The sequence below is a fragment of the Scylla paramamosain genome, chromosome 12 (genome assembly GCF_035594125.1).
Source record: "Scylla paramamosain isolate STU-SP2022 chromosome 12, ASM3559412v1, whole genome shotgun sequence".
Taxonomy (NCBI): Eukaryota; Metazoa; Arthropoda; class Malacostraca; order Decapoda; family Portunidae; genus Scylla; species Scylla paramamosain.
The window spans coordinates 24,135,448-24,152,947 of NC_087162.1; the positions used below are offsets into that span (position 1 = coordinate 24,135,448).

At 43.4% G+C, this 17,500-nt stretch overlaps 1 protein-coding gene and 1 long non-coding RNA gene across 3 annotated transcripts in view; one reads left to right on the top strand and one right to left on the bottom strand.

Moving 5' to 3' along the window:
• Positions 1-17,500, top strand: part of LOC135105920 (uncharacterized) — a 145,090-nt gene that overhangs the window by 105,968 nt on the left and 21,622 nt on the right. The window lies entirely within an intron of this gene.
• Positions 4,156-17,500, bottom strand: part of LOC135105919 (trithorax group protein osa-like) — a 90,599-nt gene continuing 77,254 nt past the window's right edge. Inside the window, exons 3-6 of the mRNA XM_064014627.1 lie at positions 8,973-9,329; positions 8,473-8,673; positions 8,054-8,311; positions 4,156-7,736 (exon numbers count right to left, since the gene is read on the bottom strand). Coding sequence (XP_063870697.1) covers positions 7,039-7,736; positions 8,054-8,311; positions 8,473-8,673; positions 8,973-9,329 — 1,514 coding nt within the window. The 3' untranslated portion in view covers positions 4,156-7,038. The remainder of the gene's footprint in view (positions 7,737-8,053; positions 8,312-8,472; positions 8,674-8,972; positions 9,330-17,500) is intronic.

Consider the following 17,500-nt stretch of genomic DNA (forward strand, 5'->3'; position numbering starts at 1 on the left):
TATTCTCTCTCTCTCTCTCTCTCTCTCTCTCTCTCTCTCTCTCTCTCTCTCTCTCTCTCTCTCTCTCTCTCTCTCTCTTGTTTTCCTTGTTTTCTTCCTGGATACTTTTCGTCCTGTTCCTTCATTTCTCATTAATTTCTATCTCTTCTTTCTATCTTAAATTTAATGGAGATATTTGAATTATTATATAGGACTCTATTAATTTTTATTTATTAGTTTTTATTTTTTTTCACATTTAAACCCGAATACTCTCTCTCTCTCTCTCTCTCTCTCTCTCTCTCTCTCTCTCTCTCTCTCTCTCTCTCTCTCTCTCTCTCTCTCTCTCTCTCTCTCTCTCTCTCTCTCTGTCTCGCTGTGTCACAAGGTCTTTGGGTTTGGTGCAAAACTTATTTCTTTCAGTAAACTACGTGACATTAATCTGAGGGAGAACGTGAATGTATGTCTGCCTATCTGTGTGTGTGTGTGTGTGTGTGTGTGTGTGTGTGTGTGTGTGTGTGTGTGTGTGTGTGTGTGTGTGTTGGGTGTGGGTGTATTGTTTTTCTTCGTATTTTTATTTTGTCGTTGGTTGGGGGGGAGAGAAGGTCGAGTGTCTATTAAGGAATATTGGTGACAGATGTAAAAAGAAGATAATAAACTGTGTGAGATGAAAAAAGAAAGAAAAAATAAAGGTATCAGTATTACATTATGAAAATTTCGCTTTGATTTTTTTTTTTTTCGTTTTCCTACTTATCAATTTAAGGGTGTGGTTGGAAATGGTGAGAATTGTTGGTAGTTTACTAGTTGAGATATATCTGAGTAAAAAACTTGAAAAAAAATATATATTGCCTAAGGAGGTTAAAAATAAAGAATTGGTCTTTGATAAAAACGGTATTGAGCTTCAAATGAAAGAGAATTGATGTTGGTTTTATACAATACGCTCAGGAAAAGATAGATGAATAGATAAATAAATAGATAAATAAAGGTAACACAAATTAAGAAAGCAAAAGGTGTTGCATTGGTCACATTTAATTTAAATTTAACTTGAAGAGAAATAGAAAATAGTTTTTTTTTTTTTTTAACTGCACATTGGTAAAGACAATTTTCATAACAATACAGGTTAAGGAAGTAAAAGATGAAGGATTTATCACTTTCAAAACGGAACTCTGCTTGAGGAAATAAAAGAAGAATTAATACATCACTTTTAACCTGACCTCATTAGAAAAAAAAAACACACAGTTAAGGACATAAAATTCAAAAGATGTCACTTGTCCTGCCCCGCTTGCGTCACTTCCTCGTGCCGCCACTCCGTCACCTGCACGTAACTGGATCCCCGCACACGTCACTCACGTTGCCTTATATGGACGAGTGATGGCAAGAAAGAAAAAGAGCAGCGCACACTCACACTTTTGGTCAGCCTTATGTAAGCTAAGTTGGTTCCTGGTCCCGGACACCCTCACCAGGAGCAGGTGTGACTGGTGGCGTAACCTGAAGAATACTCGTTGACCTGCAGTTCTTGTCATTCGTTCGTAAATGTATTATTATTATTATTATTATTATCATTATTATTATTATTATTATTATTATTATTATTATTATTATTATTATTATTATTATTGCTAATCTCTCGTGTTCAGACAGAAGATCGTACTTGTTTAGGTCACCAAATACACAATTTTTGGGGAATGGTGTGCTTCTCTTGGAAAATGTGCCGTTTTAGGTCAACTTCCCATAGAAAATGTATTGCTTTCGGTCAGTAAGGATTGGTGGGCTTATCTTAGAAAATGTATCGGTTTAGTGCAAGAAAAACAGACTGGGTTTAAATGAACAAACTATACACGCCTCTTGAAGTAGTGTAGTTGATACTTTGCTGATAATTTTTGAGAGTATAATTGTCTTTTGTCTTTTTGTCTTTTGTTATGATATTAATGGAGCACTCAGCCCTCCATGGTGTTAGTTCTGATCCAAAAATTCATTATAGCCAAATGTGGGACAGACAGAAAGACTGGGCGCGCTTAGTAATATGATTATCACTACCTGGCAGCAGCACCGTTATGATTTCAGAAAGATATTCGAGCTCTTGTTGAATTATAAGTTACAAGTGAAGCGTTGAATTAGTAATCGAGACTTTGAATCAAAGAAGGCGATGTCAATGTTTCTACCCACTCCTCCAACACTTGTTTCTTTTTTTGTTATGGGAGTGACTTTTGTGAGAGAGAGAGAGAGAGAGAGAGAGAGAGAGAGAGAGAGAGAGAGAGAGAGAGAGAGAGAGAGAGAGAGAGAGAGAGAGAGAGAGAGAAAAAAAAAAAAAGGCGACAATCTAATGATTATTTGAAGGCTACTTTTTTTTTTTTTTTTTTTGCGGTGTTCCGTGGAAGCGGCGGCCCGATGTGTGACTTCAATACTAATAATCAATTAGGGATAGGAAATTAATTACGTGGAAGGGTTCCGTAATTCTTCACAGCAGTGCAATAAGTTTCCTTCCCAGGTGCAAAGAGAGCTGGCCATGCACGGGCTCTGCAAACACTGAAATAGAAGAAAAGGAAAAAAAAAATACTCTACTGTTGTCATCTTTTATTTAATTTCTTTCCTTACTTCCCATTTTTTTCTTGTGGGATTCTGCTCTCTCTCTCTCTCTCTCTCTCTCTCTCTCTCTCTCTCTCTCTCTCTCTCTCTCTCTCTCTCTCTCTCTCTCTCTCTCTCTCTCTCTCTCTCTCTCTCTCTCTCTCTCTCTCTCTCTCTCTCCTAAAAAAAAAATGAATAGAAAAGGGTTCTAGTCATGCTATCCAATCTATTTCCGAAGGCGCCTTGATATTCCTCTTAATGGACCGAGGGAGCAGCTGAGAGCACCGGCCACTCACTAAAAGCCACCTGTTCCAAAGCTGTCATATCATACTGTCATCAAAGGTTAGGACAAGTATTCCATGAACTGCATAACCTCAACCAAAGTTTCTCGGGGAAAAAAAAAAAAGGGATGAAAGAAAAAAAAAGAACTGGAAGCGGTGTGTTGGAGGGAAACGAGAATGAAAAATACCGGTAAGATAAACTTAAACACACAAAATGAAGACGTAAAACTTTATAAATGGACGACTTTACTTTACTGTCAATTGAGATAGTGGACTACTCAACAAATTCCTGTAGCTTATTTTTTTTTTCTTTTGTTTTCTTTTCTTTTTTCCTTTTTTTTTTTCTAGCGCAGCAGGTAAGTCAGCCGCATCTAAAAGGTCATTGCGTTAAATGGTCAGCACCTGCTTGAGTACCATCAGATCTATTAAAGGGTTAGCTAGTCTACGAGCCAACAGACATCTTTAAAGGGCAACATTTCTGCCTTCTCTGCCTTCTACTGTTGACATATGAAATATTCTCTGGAGTTCTTACGAGTGGTGCGTAGATAATAACCATATTTCACTTTTAAAAGAAATTAAAACACTAAAAAGAAAAAAAATCACACTATCGACTGATATATACTTTTTATATCAATATTCTTCTAATGTTGATGCATGTTCTTTCTTTGTGTTCATTCATGTGCACGCCAGGAAGTGCTGTAGGTGACATCATTCCGGCAGAAGCAGCGGGATGAAGCTCCCAGGCAAACAGGATAGTTCAGTTATAATGCACATGAATTTCTTTTATTTTTAATGTTCCGAAAGCGCGTCACAATTTTTTTGGTGTCGTGGTGAGGTGTCAAGACTGAGTAACGTGCATCAAGAGGGTGCAAAACAGAATCATCACCCTTGAGACACAAACTCCCTTGAGAGAGAGAGAGAGAGAGAGAGAGAGAGAGAGAGAGAGAGAGAGAGAGAGAGAGAGAGAGAGAGAGAGAGAGAGAGAGAGAGAGATGCCCCTTTAAGTACTTACATTATATTTTCTTGTCTATTTGTGGCTTTTCTATCTTTTCTATGTCTTTTCTTACTCTACATATTATTTTTTTTATTCCGATTTATTTGTTTGTTTATTTAATGGTTTATTTTATTAGTGTTTTTATATTTATATATCTTATGGTCTCTCTCTCTCTCTCTCTCTCTCTCTCTCTCTCTCTCTCTCTCTCTCTCTCTCTCTCTCTCTCTCTCTCTCTCTCTCTCTCTCTCTCTCTCTCTCTCTCTAATAACAGTACAGGAAAATCAAACTTCATTTTTGTTATTCTTTTTTTAGAGTTTATTTGTGCAACATGTGAACACGACTGTAAACACACACACACACACACACACACACACACACACACACACACACACACACACACACACACACACACACACACACACACTGCACGTCTACTGTTCCTACAATGTCTTACGTCTACAGACACACCTACCTACCCTATCTTATGCTGCGTGGTGATGTCATTCACTCCACTCTCTGTATGTACACCGGCCACTCATTCCTTCTGGTTTGGCTCTAGAGAAAAAGTAGGAAAAGGTAACTGAAGAAAAATAAAAAGGGCAGAAAACCAAATATTTTTAAGGAAAGAGGGAGGAAATGAAAATATCTTAAGAAAATAGAAAAGAAAAGCAAATAATTGTAAGGAGGAAGATAAAAGAAAAAGTACTCGGAAATAAAGAATAGGAAGGTAAAAAAATAAAAAGTAAAGAAAACACCGTCTTATCTTCTATACTTGAAGTATTCATAAAAAAAAGTTACATGTCTTTTTTTTTTACATTCAACTGTTAATTTTACATATACACTTTTTTTTCTATATTAAAAAAAAACACACACATCCTTTCCTCATATTATTTTCTATCGTGTCATGAAAATAATAAATTTTCTTCCTTTTCTAATCCAAACTCCACTTTTTATTTATTTATTTACATATTTATTTATCTATTTATTTTTTTGTTTTTTTTTTGGCACGAAATGGATCACTGTCACTGTTATCACATCATCTTATTCTCACTGAAATTTCATAACAATCTCATTTCTTTTTTCTTCTGTCATTTTTTTCCGGGGTTATATCAGCAGCATGCCAGCGGTAGAGGCGGTTAGTTTATTGTTTCATTGTTACATTTCCCTCTCTTTTGGGTCAGCGGTGTGAGGTGGGCGTCAGATTTTTCCCCCAAACCACATACTTCTACCTGGGATTGGGTGGAGCCGGGGTGGGCGAGGCGGGAAAGGAAGAAATGAGGTTGAGAGGAGCGGGAAGAGCGGGAGCAATGCAAGGAGTGAGGGGGAACGAGGTATGCTTGGAGAAAGAAGAGGTGGAGTGGTGAGGATAAAACTGAGGAAGGATCTAACAGGAAGACATAAATAGAACAGGCAGGAATGGAATGAAAAGGCGAAAAGGAAAGCAATAAGGAAAGAATAAGGAAAAAAAGAAACGGTTGAAGATGGAGAAAGGAAAAGTGAGGATGAGATTAAGGAAGGATCTGCCAGAAAGACACGAACAGAATAGGCAGGGATGGGATAAAAAGGCGACGAGAAAAGAAGGAAGGGTAGAAAAGGAAGAAAGAAACGGTTGAGGATGGAATGGGCATTACCAAAAGACATGAGTTAACGGGACAGGGAGACAGAGCGTATAGGACAAGCTATGTTATGTGAAAAAGAAAGAGATTATAGGGAACATAGCAGGGTGAAAGTGTAGGCAAAGGTAAATAAGGAAGAAAATTATAGGAAAAAGGATATATGAAAGTGTTGCAGCAGTAAGAAAGAAATTATAAGGAATGAGTATGAGAAAGATGGTTAAGTAGAAGAGTGTTACAGGAAAAGGATATAAGAAATGTGTTATAGGGGCTGAGAAAAAAAGGTATAGAAAAGAGAAATTATGGAAAAGAGTGCTATAAGAAGAGGGGTTTTATAGGAAATGGGTAAGAAAGAAGCTAAAAAGAGAGAGAGAGAGAGAGAGAGAGAGAGAGAGAGAGAGAGAGAGAGAGAGAGAGAGAGAGAGAGAGAGAGAGAGAGAGAGAGAGTATGGAAAAAGAATATTATAAGAAGAGAAGTTTATAGAAATGAAGTTACAGGAACGCATCATAAGAAGAAAAAGCTTTGGCAGAATAATGACAGGGGAGAAGAGATCAGTCTTTTATTGTGCTGTCCTATCTTTCTTATTAATCAGTACAGAGTAACACATAATATAAGGAGCCAAAACATCTATCACTACCTCTTGTCCTCTGCAATCCCTCATATTTCACCCCCAAATCAAGAAGCGTGTGTCTTTACTTTAGTATGTTTCTTGGAGCGATCAATCCTGTGCTGCGTTCACCTGGCGAGCTCACGTGTTCTTGTGAAAGGTGGGTAAATGTTGGTAGGTGACGTGAGTTTTTGCGCCAGGTGTATTAGAGGTGTGTGGCAGGTAAAAGTGTGTGTGGTGGGGGGTGGGGGGTGGCCAGGGTGCGTGTGGCGGTCGGAGTGGATGCAGTGGTGGTGGTGGTTGTGTTGGTGGTGGTGGTGGTGGTGGGCGCAGCTACATGAATGGGTGGTATTGCATTGTTGCCACGATAAACTTATTTTTGTTTTTTCCTCCTCTCTTCATACAATATTTTTTGTTCCTTGTGTGTCTGTGTGTGCGTGAGGGGGCGGTGTTTGTGGATGTACTGTTGGGCGGGGACAGGTTTGTGTGTGTGTGTGTGTGTGTGTGTGTGTGTGTGTGTGTGTGTGTGTGTGTGTGTGTGTGTGTAACAATGGGATGCGCAGGATGGCCCAAGCATTGATTAAAATTTCCTAAACAAGAAGTGGTCAACCGCGCTGCTGTTTGTCTTGTTCTCTCCACGCTCAAGAGGGAAAGGGAGGAGGGAGGGAAGGATGGAAGGGAGGGAGGGGCTTGCCACAATCTTCTCCTCCCTTCCCTCCCCCTCCTCTCCCGTCCCTCCTGCGTGTTCACAGGAGTTAACATAATTTCAGTGATTAAGTAATTTGTTGGAATAATCGTCTTGGGGTAGGAGGAGGAGGAGGAGGAGGAGGAGGAGGAGGAGGAGGAGGAGGAGGAGGAGGAAGAGGAGAGGAGGAGAGGAGAGAAGATTATCTTTCGAGTGGAGTAAGAGAGAGAGAGAGAGAGAGAGAGAGAGAGAGAGAGAGGAGAGGGATGGGTAGGGTTGGGAGGGGGATTAGGGAGTGGGTGGGGGTGGGGATTAACTACGTCTCATAATACACGTGCCTCACATCGGCCAGGGCGCTGACGAAGGTGCTGCCCACGCCGCCCACGGGCCCCCGGTACTCTTCCCCCGGGTAACCCATGCTGCCCTCATAGCCCCGGTACACCTGCTCCCCGGGGTACTGCTGCCGCTCCCCCCGGTAGTGATGCAGCCGCGAGTACTCTTCCTCGGGGTACTCCTCCCGGGGATAGGGGTTGCCCTCCTCCCTGTAGTGGGCCAGGGCGTCGCTCCGGTACTCCAGACGCAGCTGCTCCTCCCGGTAGACGGCCTCGCTCGCTTCCCGGTACTGCTCCTGGTAGTCGTGGCGGTAATCCTGGCGCGGGTGGCACTGGGACGGGTGTGGCGGGTGTGGCGCCGCCCATCCGCTCCCGCCCACCACCTGCTGCTGTGGCCGCCCCGCTCCCCCACACTCCTGCCCACTCAGATACCGGTCAAACTCGGCGCGGTCCACGTCCAGGTCCACGTCGTGGCCCACCTGGCCTACGGTGGGGTAGTGGCCTTGGTGTGGCCCGCCTGGCCCCTGGTAGGGCACCATGGGCGGGGGAGCCATGGCAGGGTAGGGAGGGTGTGGTCCCGGGGAGTAGCCGTAGATCATGGGTGTGGCAGGGGGAGGAGCGGGGGAGGGGGCAGAGGCGGCGGGATAGACGCACGGCACCTGCGGCACTGACGGCGGCTCAGCTGGGGAGGAAACACCTGCGTGAGGGAGCCTCCTTCACGAGGCAGGCATGGTGCTGCACTCAGCGTGTGGTGTGTGGGTCAACAGTTGTCCCGTGTGTTCCCTCTGGCCTGCTTATGGTGTGTTGTCAATGTTAAAAAGTTAAATCAAGTTGCGTGTTGACCATTCCAATGTAAACCATAATTTCATCCGACATTACACACACTCACTTCATATTAGGAAAAGCTGTGGCTGTGTAGTGAGTGCGAGGTGAATAAGTGGCTGTGATGGAAGCCCGGCATTGTGAGGCGACTCACGTCTTTAACTATGAAGGGAATACCTTTGACGGCGTGTTGGTGGTGTGGTGGCGGTGCTGGGGGAGCCGTGGGAGGGGCAGGGGCTGGGGGCGTGTTATACTCCCTACAGGGGACTCTGACGGCATCCCCCCGCGGCGAGTTGTCAGCTGGGCAGCACATGAGCTTTTCTCTGGGGCTGTTCAGGGGAGGGTAGTGTGTGGGGGCCTCGCTCTCCTGGGCGGGGCGAGGGTCGGGGGTCTGTGAGTAGCTGCCTTCCAGCGCCTCGTCTCCTTCACTCCCTCCTGAAGGATAAAATGCACAATTATGCAAGCACGTCAAGGCAAACCAACTCTATCTGCTGCCGAGTGGCCGCCTCGGGCACGCAGTAAAAACAAATAGGCAATACGTAATTTGGTAAATGTGCGCCAACTATCCACCACACGAGATGCTCAGCGCTGCCTACCTGCGTCAGGGGACGAGGCGGGGTTGTAGGAGGACACGATGCTGCTGAGGGAGTGGAAGGCGTCGGGGAAGGCTGGGGCGCGCTCAAACATGGAGATAAGCCGCGACACGGGCGTGGCATCCTCTTCCGGACCCGCCCCGGGCGACACCTCAGGCGGCGTGGGCAGCGGGCCTCCTCCGACACCGGACGAGGATGAGGAGCCTGTCGGGGCACAGGCACGGTGGATTAGCCTAAGAGAATGAGTCTGCGAGGAGGAAATCACGCTTCCTGGGACCATTCGAGCAGAGCGTGAGCAGATTCACCCTTTGTTGTTAGTTTAGTCAGAGTTTAGTGTGGCCTTGTTTTGTTAAGTTTAGGTTAGTTAAGTTTCGTTTGGGCTAGGTTACTTACTAAACCTAAGCTAAACTAACCTGACCTAATCTATCATAGTTAAATATTCTAACAGACATAGTAGCCGACCCTCACATGATTCCATTACTGCCGAATAATCATCCACTCACCAGTATGAGAGCGGTGGTGGTGGTGGTGGTGGGGGTGGGACGCCCTGCGCGGGTCAGGGTCTGGGGAGCTACCTGGGGAAGTCTCCGGGGTGTTGAGGGACGAGGAGACACTCACAGTAGGGGTCGGGGTCACGGCTTCTTCCTGGACCCTTCTCCCCGGTGGCTGCGTCCCGTGCTGGCCAGAGGAACCCAAGGAGGACTGCTGAGGCCCACTGGGTTTCTTGGGCTGTTGTTGCTTGCGGCGTCGCGGGCGGTACTTGTAGTTGGGATGCTCCGCCATGTGCCTTAGCCTGAGCCTCTCCGCCTCCTCCACGTATGGGCGGCGGTCCGTAGGAGTGAGGGAGCGCCACTTCTTACCTGACGAAAGAAGAAGAGGTGGACGTCACTCACGGAAGGGAAGGGAGGACCAGGAGAGAAGGGTAGTGAAGGAAGGACTGATAGAGAAAAGTAGGGAAGGGGGGATGGGAAGAGAAGGGTAGGGTAAAAGAGCACTGATAAAGATAGGGAAGATAGAACGGGAAGAGAAGGGTAGGGAAGGGGGACGGGAAGGGAAGTTTAAAGATGAAGAATGGGTAGTAGGATTAAAGAAGATGAAACCGAAAGTGGTGAATAAAAGAGGAAAAGGAAATGAGAATACGAAGGAGGAATTGGGGGCGGGGCAATGGAAGAAAGGACAAAGTAGGAAAATGAAAGTAAGAGTGAAAGTGGAGGGAAAGGAAAGGAGGGGAGATGGAAGAAAAGGAGAATAAAAGGAAAGGGCGACGTAAAAAGAGAAAGGAATACGAAATGGATGCAATGAGTAAATTTGAACACTTGTAATTAAAGATACTGAGAGAGAGAGAGAGAGAGAGAGAGAGAGAGAGAGAGAGAGAGAGAGAGAGAGAGAGAGAGAGAGAGAGAAATGAAACATATGAGGAAAACTTAAGAACGAGAAAATAATACACAAACAAAAACTTAGTGAAATCTGAAATCTGAGACAACGAGAGGAGAGGAAAAAAAAAGTAGGTAGAAAAATCATGCTGCTGAATTGAAACAGATTTTTCCCCCATTGTATATTTCCCGCCAACTTTCCACGAGAGGGAGGGAAAACAAAGGGACTTAACCCCCTGAGCATACAGCGACCTCGAGGGCCCCTGGAGTGCTGCTGTGTGGTGGGGGGAGGGGGGAGGAGGGGTAAGCTCAGGTAGGGTGGGGTGGAGGGGTATGTTTAGTGGTAAATGTCCTTAAGTAGCTGCTGTTTCTCTCTCTCTCTCTCTCTCTCTCTCTCTCTCTCTCTCTCTCTCTCTCTCTCTCTCTCTCTCTCTCTCTCTCTCTCTCTCTCTCTCTCTCTCTCACTTTCACTTGTAGATTTATTTCCAGTTGAACTTTTTTCCCCCTCCTTCATGGCCTTCACCTACTCTCTCCTTTCTTTCTTCCCTTCCTTCTTTCCTTCCCTCCCTCCTTTATCTTCCTGTTTTTCATTCCCTCCTTCCTTCCTGCTTGTCTAAATTTTATAAAGCAAGCTAATCATCCGTGAGAGAGAGAGAGAGAGAGAGAGAGAGAGAGAGAGAGAGAGAGAGAGAGAGAGAGAGAGAGAGAGAGAGAGAGGAAGGGAGGGTCTTTTCTACAGTAGCTCCTTGTCACTTCCTTCTCCTCCACTTTCCTCATGCATAGCTCCTCCTGCGCGCTCTCTCTCTCTCTCTCTCTCTCTCTCTCTCTCTCTCTCTCTCTCTCTCTCTCTGTTTCTTTCCCTCCTTTTCTTTCGCTTAGTCATTCTCGTTTTCTCTTTCTCTTTACTCAGTTTCAACGCTTCTATCTTCCTGTCTTTTTTCGTTCTTTCTTAATTACTTTCCTCCTCCTCTTCCTCTTCAATCTCTTTCCCCACAACCATTAGCACAGTTAACCTAAGCTAACCTAACTTAACCTAACCTAACGTGATCTAACCTCACCTAATTTAAGTGCCTCTATTACATCAGTGCCCCTCTTACTCCAGTGCCCCTCTTACTCCAATGCCCGTCTTACATAAATACAAACTCTTTAATGAGTCTCCTCCTATCGCAGTGCACAGTCCCGAGTCATCCCTCGCGCGTTGGTTCACTGAAGCATGGGACTCAACCACCCGAAGCTTCGATCACTGACTCGCTCCGCTTGGTACATGACTCGCTCAAATGACTCATCACTTGCTCGCTCTCGGCTGACTCACTCACTCACTCACTCACTCATGATCTCGTATACACACACACACACACACACTTTATATACAGTGCAACCTATTTCTCTCTCTCTCTCTCTCTCTCTCTCTCTCTCTCTCTCTCTCTCTCTCTCTCTCTCTCTCTCTCTCTCGTCAGAGAAAACGGAAGCCATTCATACATTTGACAAATCACGCACAACACAAACAATAATAAATGAACGAATAAATAAATCACCAAAAAACATGAACGTGGAAAACTATCATTGCAAAAAATTTGTATGAATAGTTTAAATTTCCCGCGGCGCACCTTATTTACAGTAACTGCTCCCTGCTATAACCCACGCACGCTTCACCCAACTACCTGTGCTAGCCTGACCACGTGAGCACCTCAGCAAGCAAGGGACGGAGGTAAAAGAAGTTTGTTTCCACATTTAATAGCGAGAAACTAACTTAACTGTGCTAGTGATTTTGTGAGTGTTTGTGGCGCCAACTGATGTACTGAGTGAGAGGTCGAGTACTGAGTGAGAGGTCGAGACGATAGATGGAGGTTTCAGACAGAAGGAAGGAAGGTAGGAAGACGAAAAGTAGCGAGTAAGAGGTACCGGAGCTTGGTTCTGTATTAATAGCGAGGATCTCACTTTACTGTGTTAATTTAATGCTAGTGTGTCCGTGGCGCCGACTGCTGTATTGAGTGAGATGAGGAGCCGATAGAAGAAGGAAAGAAGTAAGGAAGGAAGGAAGGAGGAAGATAATAAGGAACATATGGTATGGTAGCTATTAGGAAGTATTAAGATTCAATAGACTTTTTTTTTTTTTTTTTAGCCTTAACCTTTTCACTGCCACTTGAATGTTTCCTTAATCATAAACTAAAGCATTTATAATTTTTACTACAGCCACCTTTGAGCAATGATACTGGCTAGACATTGGTTAATCTACTCTTGTCATCCTTTCTCTTTCTTGCTAATGCTCTTAAAAGATTCTGTACATTGCCTTCAGCGTTGTCAGTGGTTCCGTATCGCTGTGAGAGAGTTAACGTTTCCTCTTCACCTCAGTACACATAAGGAATACGAATTGCTTATAATGAGAGTTAATAAAGGACATACAGTAATAAGTAATAGGTACTGGATGTTAAGATTTGATTATTACACTTTTTATACCTATTTTTCTTTTCAGCTCCATGGATATAATGAATAGTTGCTTATTTGATTTTTTTTTTTTAAGTATAAACGTATTGTTACTTTTTAAGGTTATGTCCTTTGAAAGATCAGTAGTTTTCATAGTTCTTGGTTGATTTTTCCTCTTGTTCTATGTCATTATTTCTTTTTTATTCGGCACGTTTAGCTTTAGTAACGACAAAGGTTGCACAATTTTCACTCCTTCCTCCCTCGCACACTTCCCCGCGACACGTTCTGATAATTTCTGTAATGTAAATCAGAAGATGTTTCACTCACTGCGTACTACGTGCAGGTGTGTGTGTGTGTGTGTGTGTGTGTGTGTGTGTGTGTGTGTGTTTGTCTGTCTCTCTGTCTGTCTGTCTGTGTTTGTGTCGCGGGAAGGAGCGTTACGGCCTTACGCACGCACACACATACACTGAATATTATCGCAAACTCTCCCCTCCACCAAAAAAAAGTAAATAAATAAACAAATAAATAAATAAATAAATAAATAAAAATTATTAAAACAATAAACTTCCTTAGAACATCAGATAACAAAGAGAAGAGAAGAAAAGAAGGAAAACGAAAGAAGGGAGGAAAAAGGAAACATGCGGGGGGAAAAACAAAGAAAGAGGAAAGAAAACATAACATTCTCAATTCTCTACATGATAATATTGGAGTAAAAATGCCACGCGAGGTCTCAATGTTAACTGAAGACCGCTCCCATTATTTGGAACACCGGCAGGAAAGGTTAGGGCTGCTGTGATCTTTCTCTTTAAGGTTCCACTAAGGATTGTTGTGAATGCTAGAGGTCCCCAAACGGCGCCGCATTCCGGGGTGGTGGTGGTGGTGGTGATGGTCATGATGGTGGTTATGGTGGTGATGGTGGGGGTGGGGGATGAGTGGGTGTCGTCGCTTGCTCGCTCTCTCTCTCTCTCTCTCTCTCTCTCTCTCTCTCTCTCTCTCTCTCTCACAAAGAGAGAGAGAGAGAGAGAGAGAGAGAGAGAGAGAGAGAGAGAAGCTGTCTTGTATATTTCTTCATTAGCGTTGTAATATATATATAATAGACAGGTAGCAACAGAAGCAGTTACTAGCAATAACGCAAAATACACTGCAATAATGATGGTAATAGTAATAATAATAATAATAATAATAATAATAATAATAATAATAATAATAATAATAAAGGTCAGATCCTTCAAGACAAAAAAAAAAATGCACCTTGAGTTTTTAATGTATGTTTGTTAATTTTCTCATTTCCACACTCAAGGTCGATTGCAGGTAAATTAGAACGAGCTTTGACCTACTCAGCGTGGATAGGTCACCCCCAAGACGCAGGGACTTGGAAGTACTGCGTAAATTGCTACATAAGATTATATTGCTTGGACCGCTTCCTGAATGGTTCTCAAATCGTACTTAGAATTTTACTGAAACAACCCCACTTTACAAACCACTTAAAATATCTTGAAATCATTACTTACAAACGCCACTTAAATAACCACTTGTAGCTTAATTAACCCATCGTTACTTAAATAATACATCATTACTTAGAACCCACTCCTCAAATTCTTAAACCACTCCTTCAAATTCTACTTAAACACTCATTACTTAAAAAAGTCAAATTGTGCTTGGATGGCTACTTAAAATTTTACGTATCACTTTTATTTCGTTACTTGCTTGCACTTGTATTGTCATTCTCTCTCTCTCTCTCTCTCTCTCTCTCTCTCTCTCTCTCTCTCTCTCTCTCTCTCTCTCTCTCTCTCTCTCTCTCTCTCTCTCTCTCTCTCTCTCTCTCTCTCTCCTAATCTTATCTAACCTTATCTAACTTAACCTCACCTCACCTTACCCTTGCCCTACACAACGTCTATTATACTTTAATTACCCCTTCAAAGCCTCTTCTTAACATTGTGCTATTTAGATTACCACTTCACCGTCACTATACTTACTTCAGCTGCTACTTAGTAAATCTGGTTACTTATATTTTACTCAGATTCATACTTTATATTCGCTAGTTGATTGTACTTTCATTCCCACTTAAATATCACTTCTTATTTCTTTTTACATATGCTTAAACTGCTACTGTAATCCCACTACTTAAATATCTGCCATAATCTCGCTACTTACTGCATGCTTAAATCGCCCTACTTTTGCTGAAACACTTACTTCACTCGCCTTGTCACGGAAATATTCGCTTCACCTTGTATTTGATCAGATTATGAACCACACCAGCGTTTTAAAAAAGTGGGAGTAAAAGTGAGCAAATAGATCGAGATATTTACGTAAAGTCACACAGTAAAGGTTAGACTCGTTAATGAAGTCACGCTGAGCCGGGCACGTGAACTGGCACTGAACTACGTAGATGAAACCTGGTGTATTGAAGATTTTATACGTATGTTTAATAAATTGTCCAGCACTTCGGATTCTTCTTTTTCTTATTGGACCGGTGTTGTGAATGGATTCCTCTCTTTTCTCTCTCTCTCTCTCTCTCTCTCTCTCTCTCTCTCTCTCTCTCTCTCTCTCTCTCTCTCTGGTTGTGTTGTTTTAAAAGTTCGTTTCATTATGTTGATTAAGACCATGATAAGTTCTGCAGTTCCAAATGAGCTGAACTTTTAAAGATATCGCAGTAGTCGATGCTGTTGAATTCGGGTAAGTTAGTGTTAGAATCCCATTTCACGGAGCAGGAAAGACAGTAGATTACGGTGTTTCCGGTGAATTAAACTTTGAACAGTGTTATACTAGTTACATTAGGTTAGGTTAGTGCAGTGTCAGGCATCCATTTCTTAATCAAAACTATATATAACAAACTACACTATTGCCAGAGAGTTAAACTTTTACTTTTTTCAACGAAACTGCACAAATCTAAGCTCTCTTAAATTATAGTTAGGTCAGGTAAAGGTGGTGTTCTGTTAAATCAATTTCATAAGGTTAATCAAGGCTAGCCAGACCCAACCACAGCCTGTAACACCGTGATGCCCCCCCACCCCCGCCCATAGCTCCACTGTGACCACCTCCACCCTCCCCCACTCACCCTTCTATGATCCCTACCCTCACCCAAGCTCACTATGATACCATCCATACTGAGCCGTGCTGTACCCCCTTTTACTGTGACTCCCTCCATCCTGCCTTACTGTGACCGCCTCGCCCTACTGTGACCCTGTGCAATGATTAGGCTGTCTGTATAGATGAGAAGGCTGCCGCTGACCTGCCGCAGTAAGGTTCTGGTACCAGGTGGGTAGCGGGGGTGTGGGAATAGACAGGTGAGTGGAGGGGGTGAGGGAGAAGACAGGGGAAAGGGTGGGGGAAGGAGGGGGGAGGTGGGGGAGGAGACAGGTTAAGGGGAGTGGGGGAGACCAAGTAGCAGAAAGTGAGGCGGAAATGCAGAGAGGAAGGTGAAAGTGGAGGAGCGGGAGACGAAATAGAAGACAGATTAAAACTGCAGTAGAGCGATAAGCTGCTTCCTCTCTCTCTCTCTCTCTCTCTCTCTCTCTCTCTCTCTCTCTCTCTCTCTCTCTCTCTCTCTCGAGTGATGATTACACAGATTTTTGCTTATGATGAATTTTATCAGAGAGAGAGAGAGAGAGAGAGAGAGAGAGAGAGAGAGAGAGAGAGAGTGAGAGTGGGGGGTGATGCTCCACGGTACAACAGTGGCCATGACATTTTCCTCTAAAATCTGTTTTCTCTCTCTCTCTCTCTCTCTCTCTCTCTCTCTCTCTCTCTCTCTCTCTCTCTCTCTCTCTCTCTACACCATTTTCATCCTGCTTCTTCGTTCATTTTCTTGTTTCCTTGTTTCTTTCTTACTTTTCTTATTCAACCATCTTCCTTTTTTTTTCTTTTCTCCGACCACTCTTTCTTACCTCATTCATTTTTATTTCCACTAAACCTTCTTTCTTCTCCCTTGCACCTTCTTTCCTCTCACCTCCATTTCTTTTCTCCTGCACTCTTGATTTCTTTTCCTCCTTTCCTTTTTATTATTTTCTTTTATTTTCCTTTATTATTATTTCACATTGTATTCTCCTTTATCTCCTCTTTGACTTCCGCTCCCTCCTCCTCTATCTTCCTCTTCCTCTTCCTTTCTCTTATCTCCCTGTCATGTCAACTCCCATTTCTCTTCCTCCTCCTCCTCCTCCTCCTCCTCCTCCTCCTCCTCCATGTTCCCCTAAGTAAGCAAGAAAAGCCACCGTTATATGTGAGTGATTTCCTTAAATGTTACTTCATATAAAAACTATCGAACTTTTCACAGTCACTTCACTATCTGTGTGTGTGTGTGTGTGTGTGTGTGTGTGTGTGTCTGTGTGTGTGTCTGTGCCTGTGTCTCTGTGTGTGTGTGTGTGTCTGTGCTTGTGTCTTCCTTTCTCTGTGTATGTGTGTGTGTGTGTGTGTGAGTGTGCGTGTGTGTGTGTGTCTTAGGTGGTACTTACATAAATAGATACGCACGCACGCACTCAAGCACTCACGCATCCACTCACGCACGCACTCACTCACACACGTTCTAATTCCTGTATTTTCGAGATTACTCAATATAAGACGTGTGTGTGTGTGTGTGTGTGTGTGTGTGTGTGTGTGTGTGTGTCATAGCGACCTTGTGGTTCAGATTTTCAGATTTCACGTATCAATCATGCACGTATGTGTGTGTGTGTGTGTGTGCGTGTGTGTGTATGTGTGTGTATGTGTGCGTGTGTGTGTGTGGCATTCATCCGTAAGTGCTGTGTAGACATCGCCTTTCACACGCAAGAATAGATGTGCACATACATATAAACACACACACACACACACACACACACACACACACACACACACACACACACACACACACACACACACACACACACACACACACGCACGCAATGATCAAGTGAGAGCTCTGTGTGTTTGTGTATCTCTCTCTCTCTCTCTCTCTCTCTCTCTCTCTCTCTCTCTCTCTCTCTCTCTCTCTCTCTCTCTCTCTCTCTCTCTCTCTCTCTCTCTCTCTCTCGTCACCTTCCTCCTCCACATCACCACACTCCAGTAGTCCTTTCTACCAGCTATCCACATAAAAAGTGAAAGGGATGAAGGCAGAGAAGAAACGAAAGGATTAGTGATGAGGAAGGACAAGAGAGAATAAATAAAGGGATCAAAAAGAGAAGAAAATAAAACGAAAGCATAAGTGATGAGGAAGGTAAAGAGAGTAAGGAAAGAAAGGAATAGAAAAGGAATAGATAAACGAA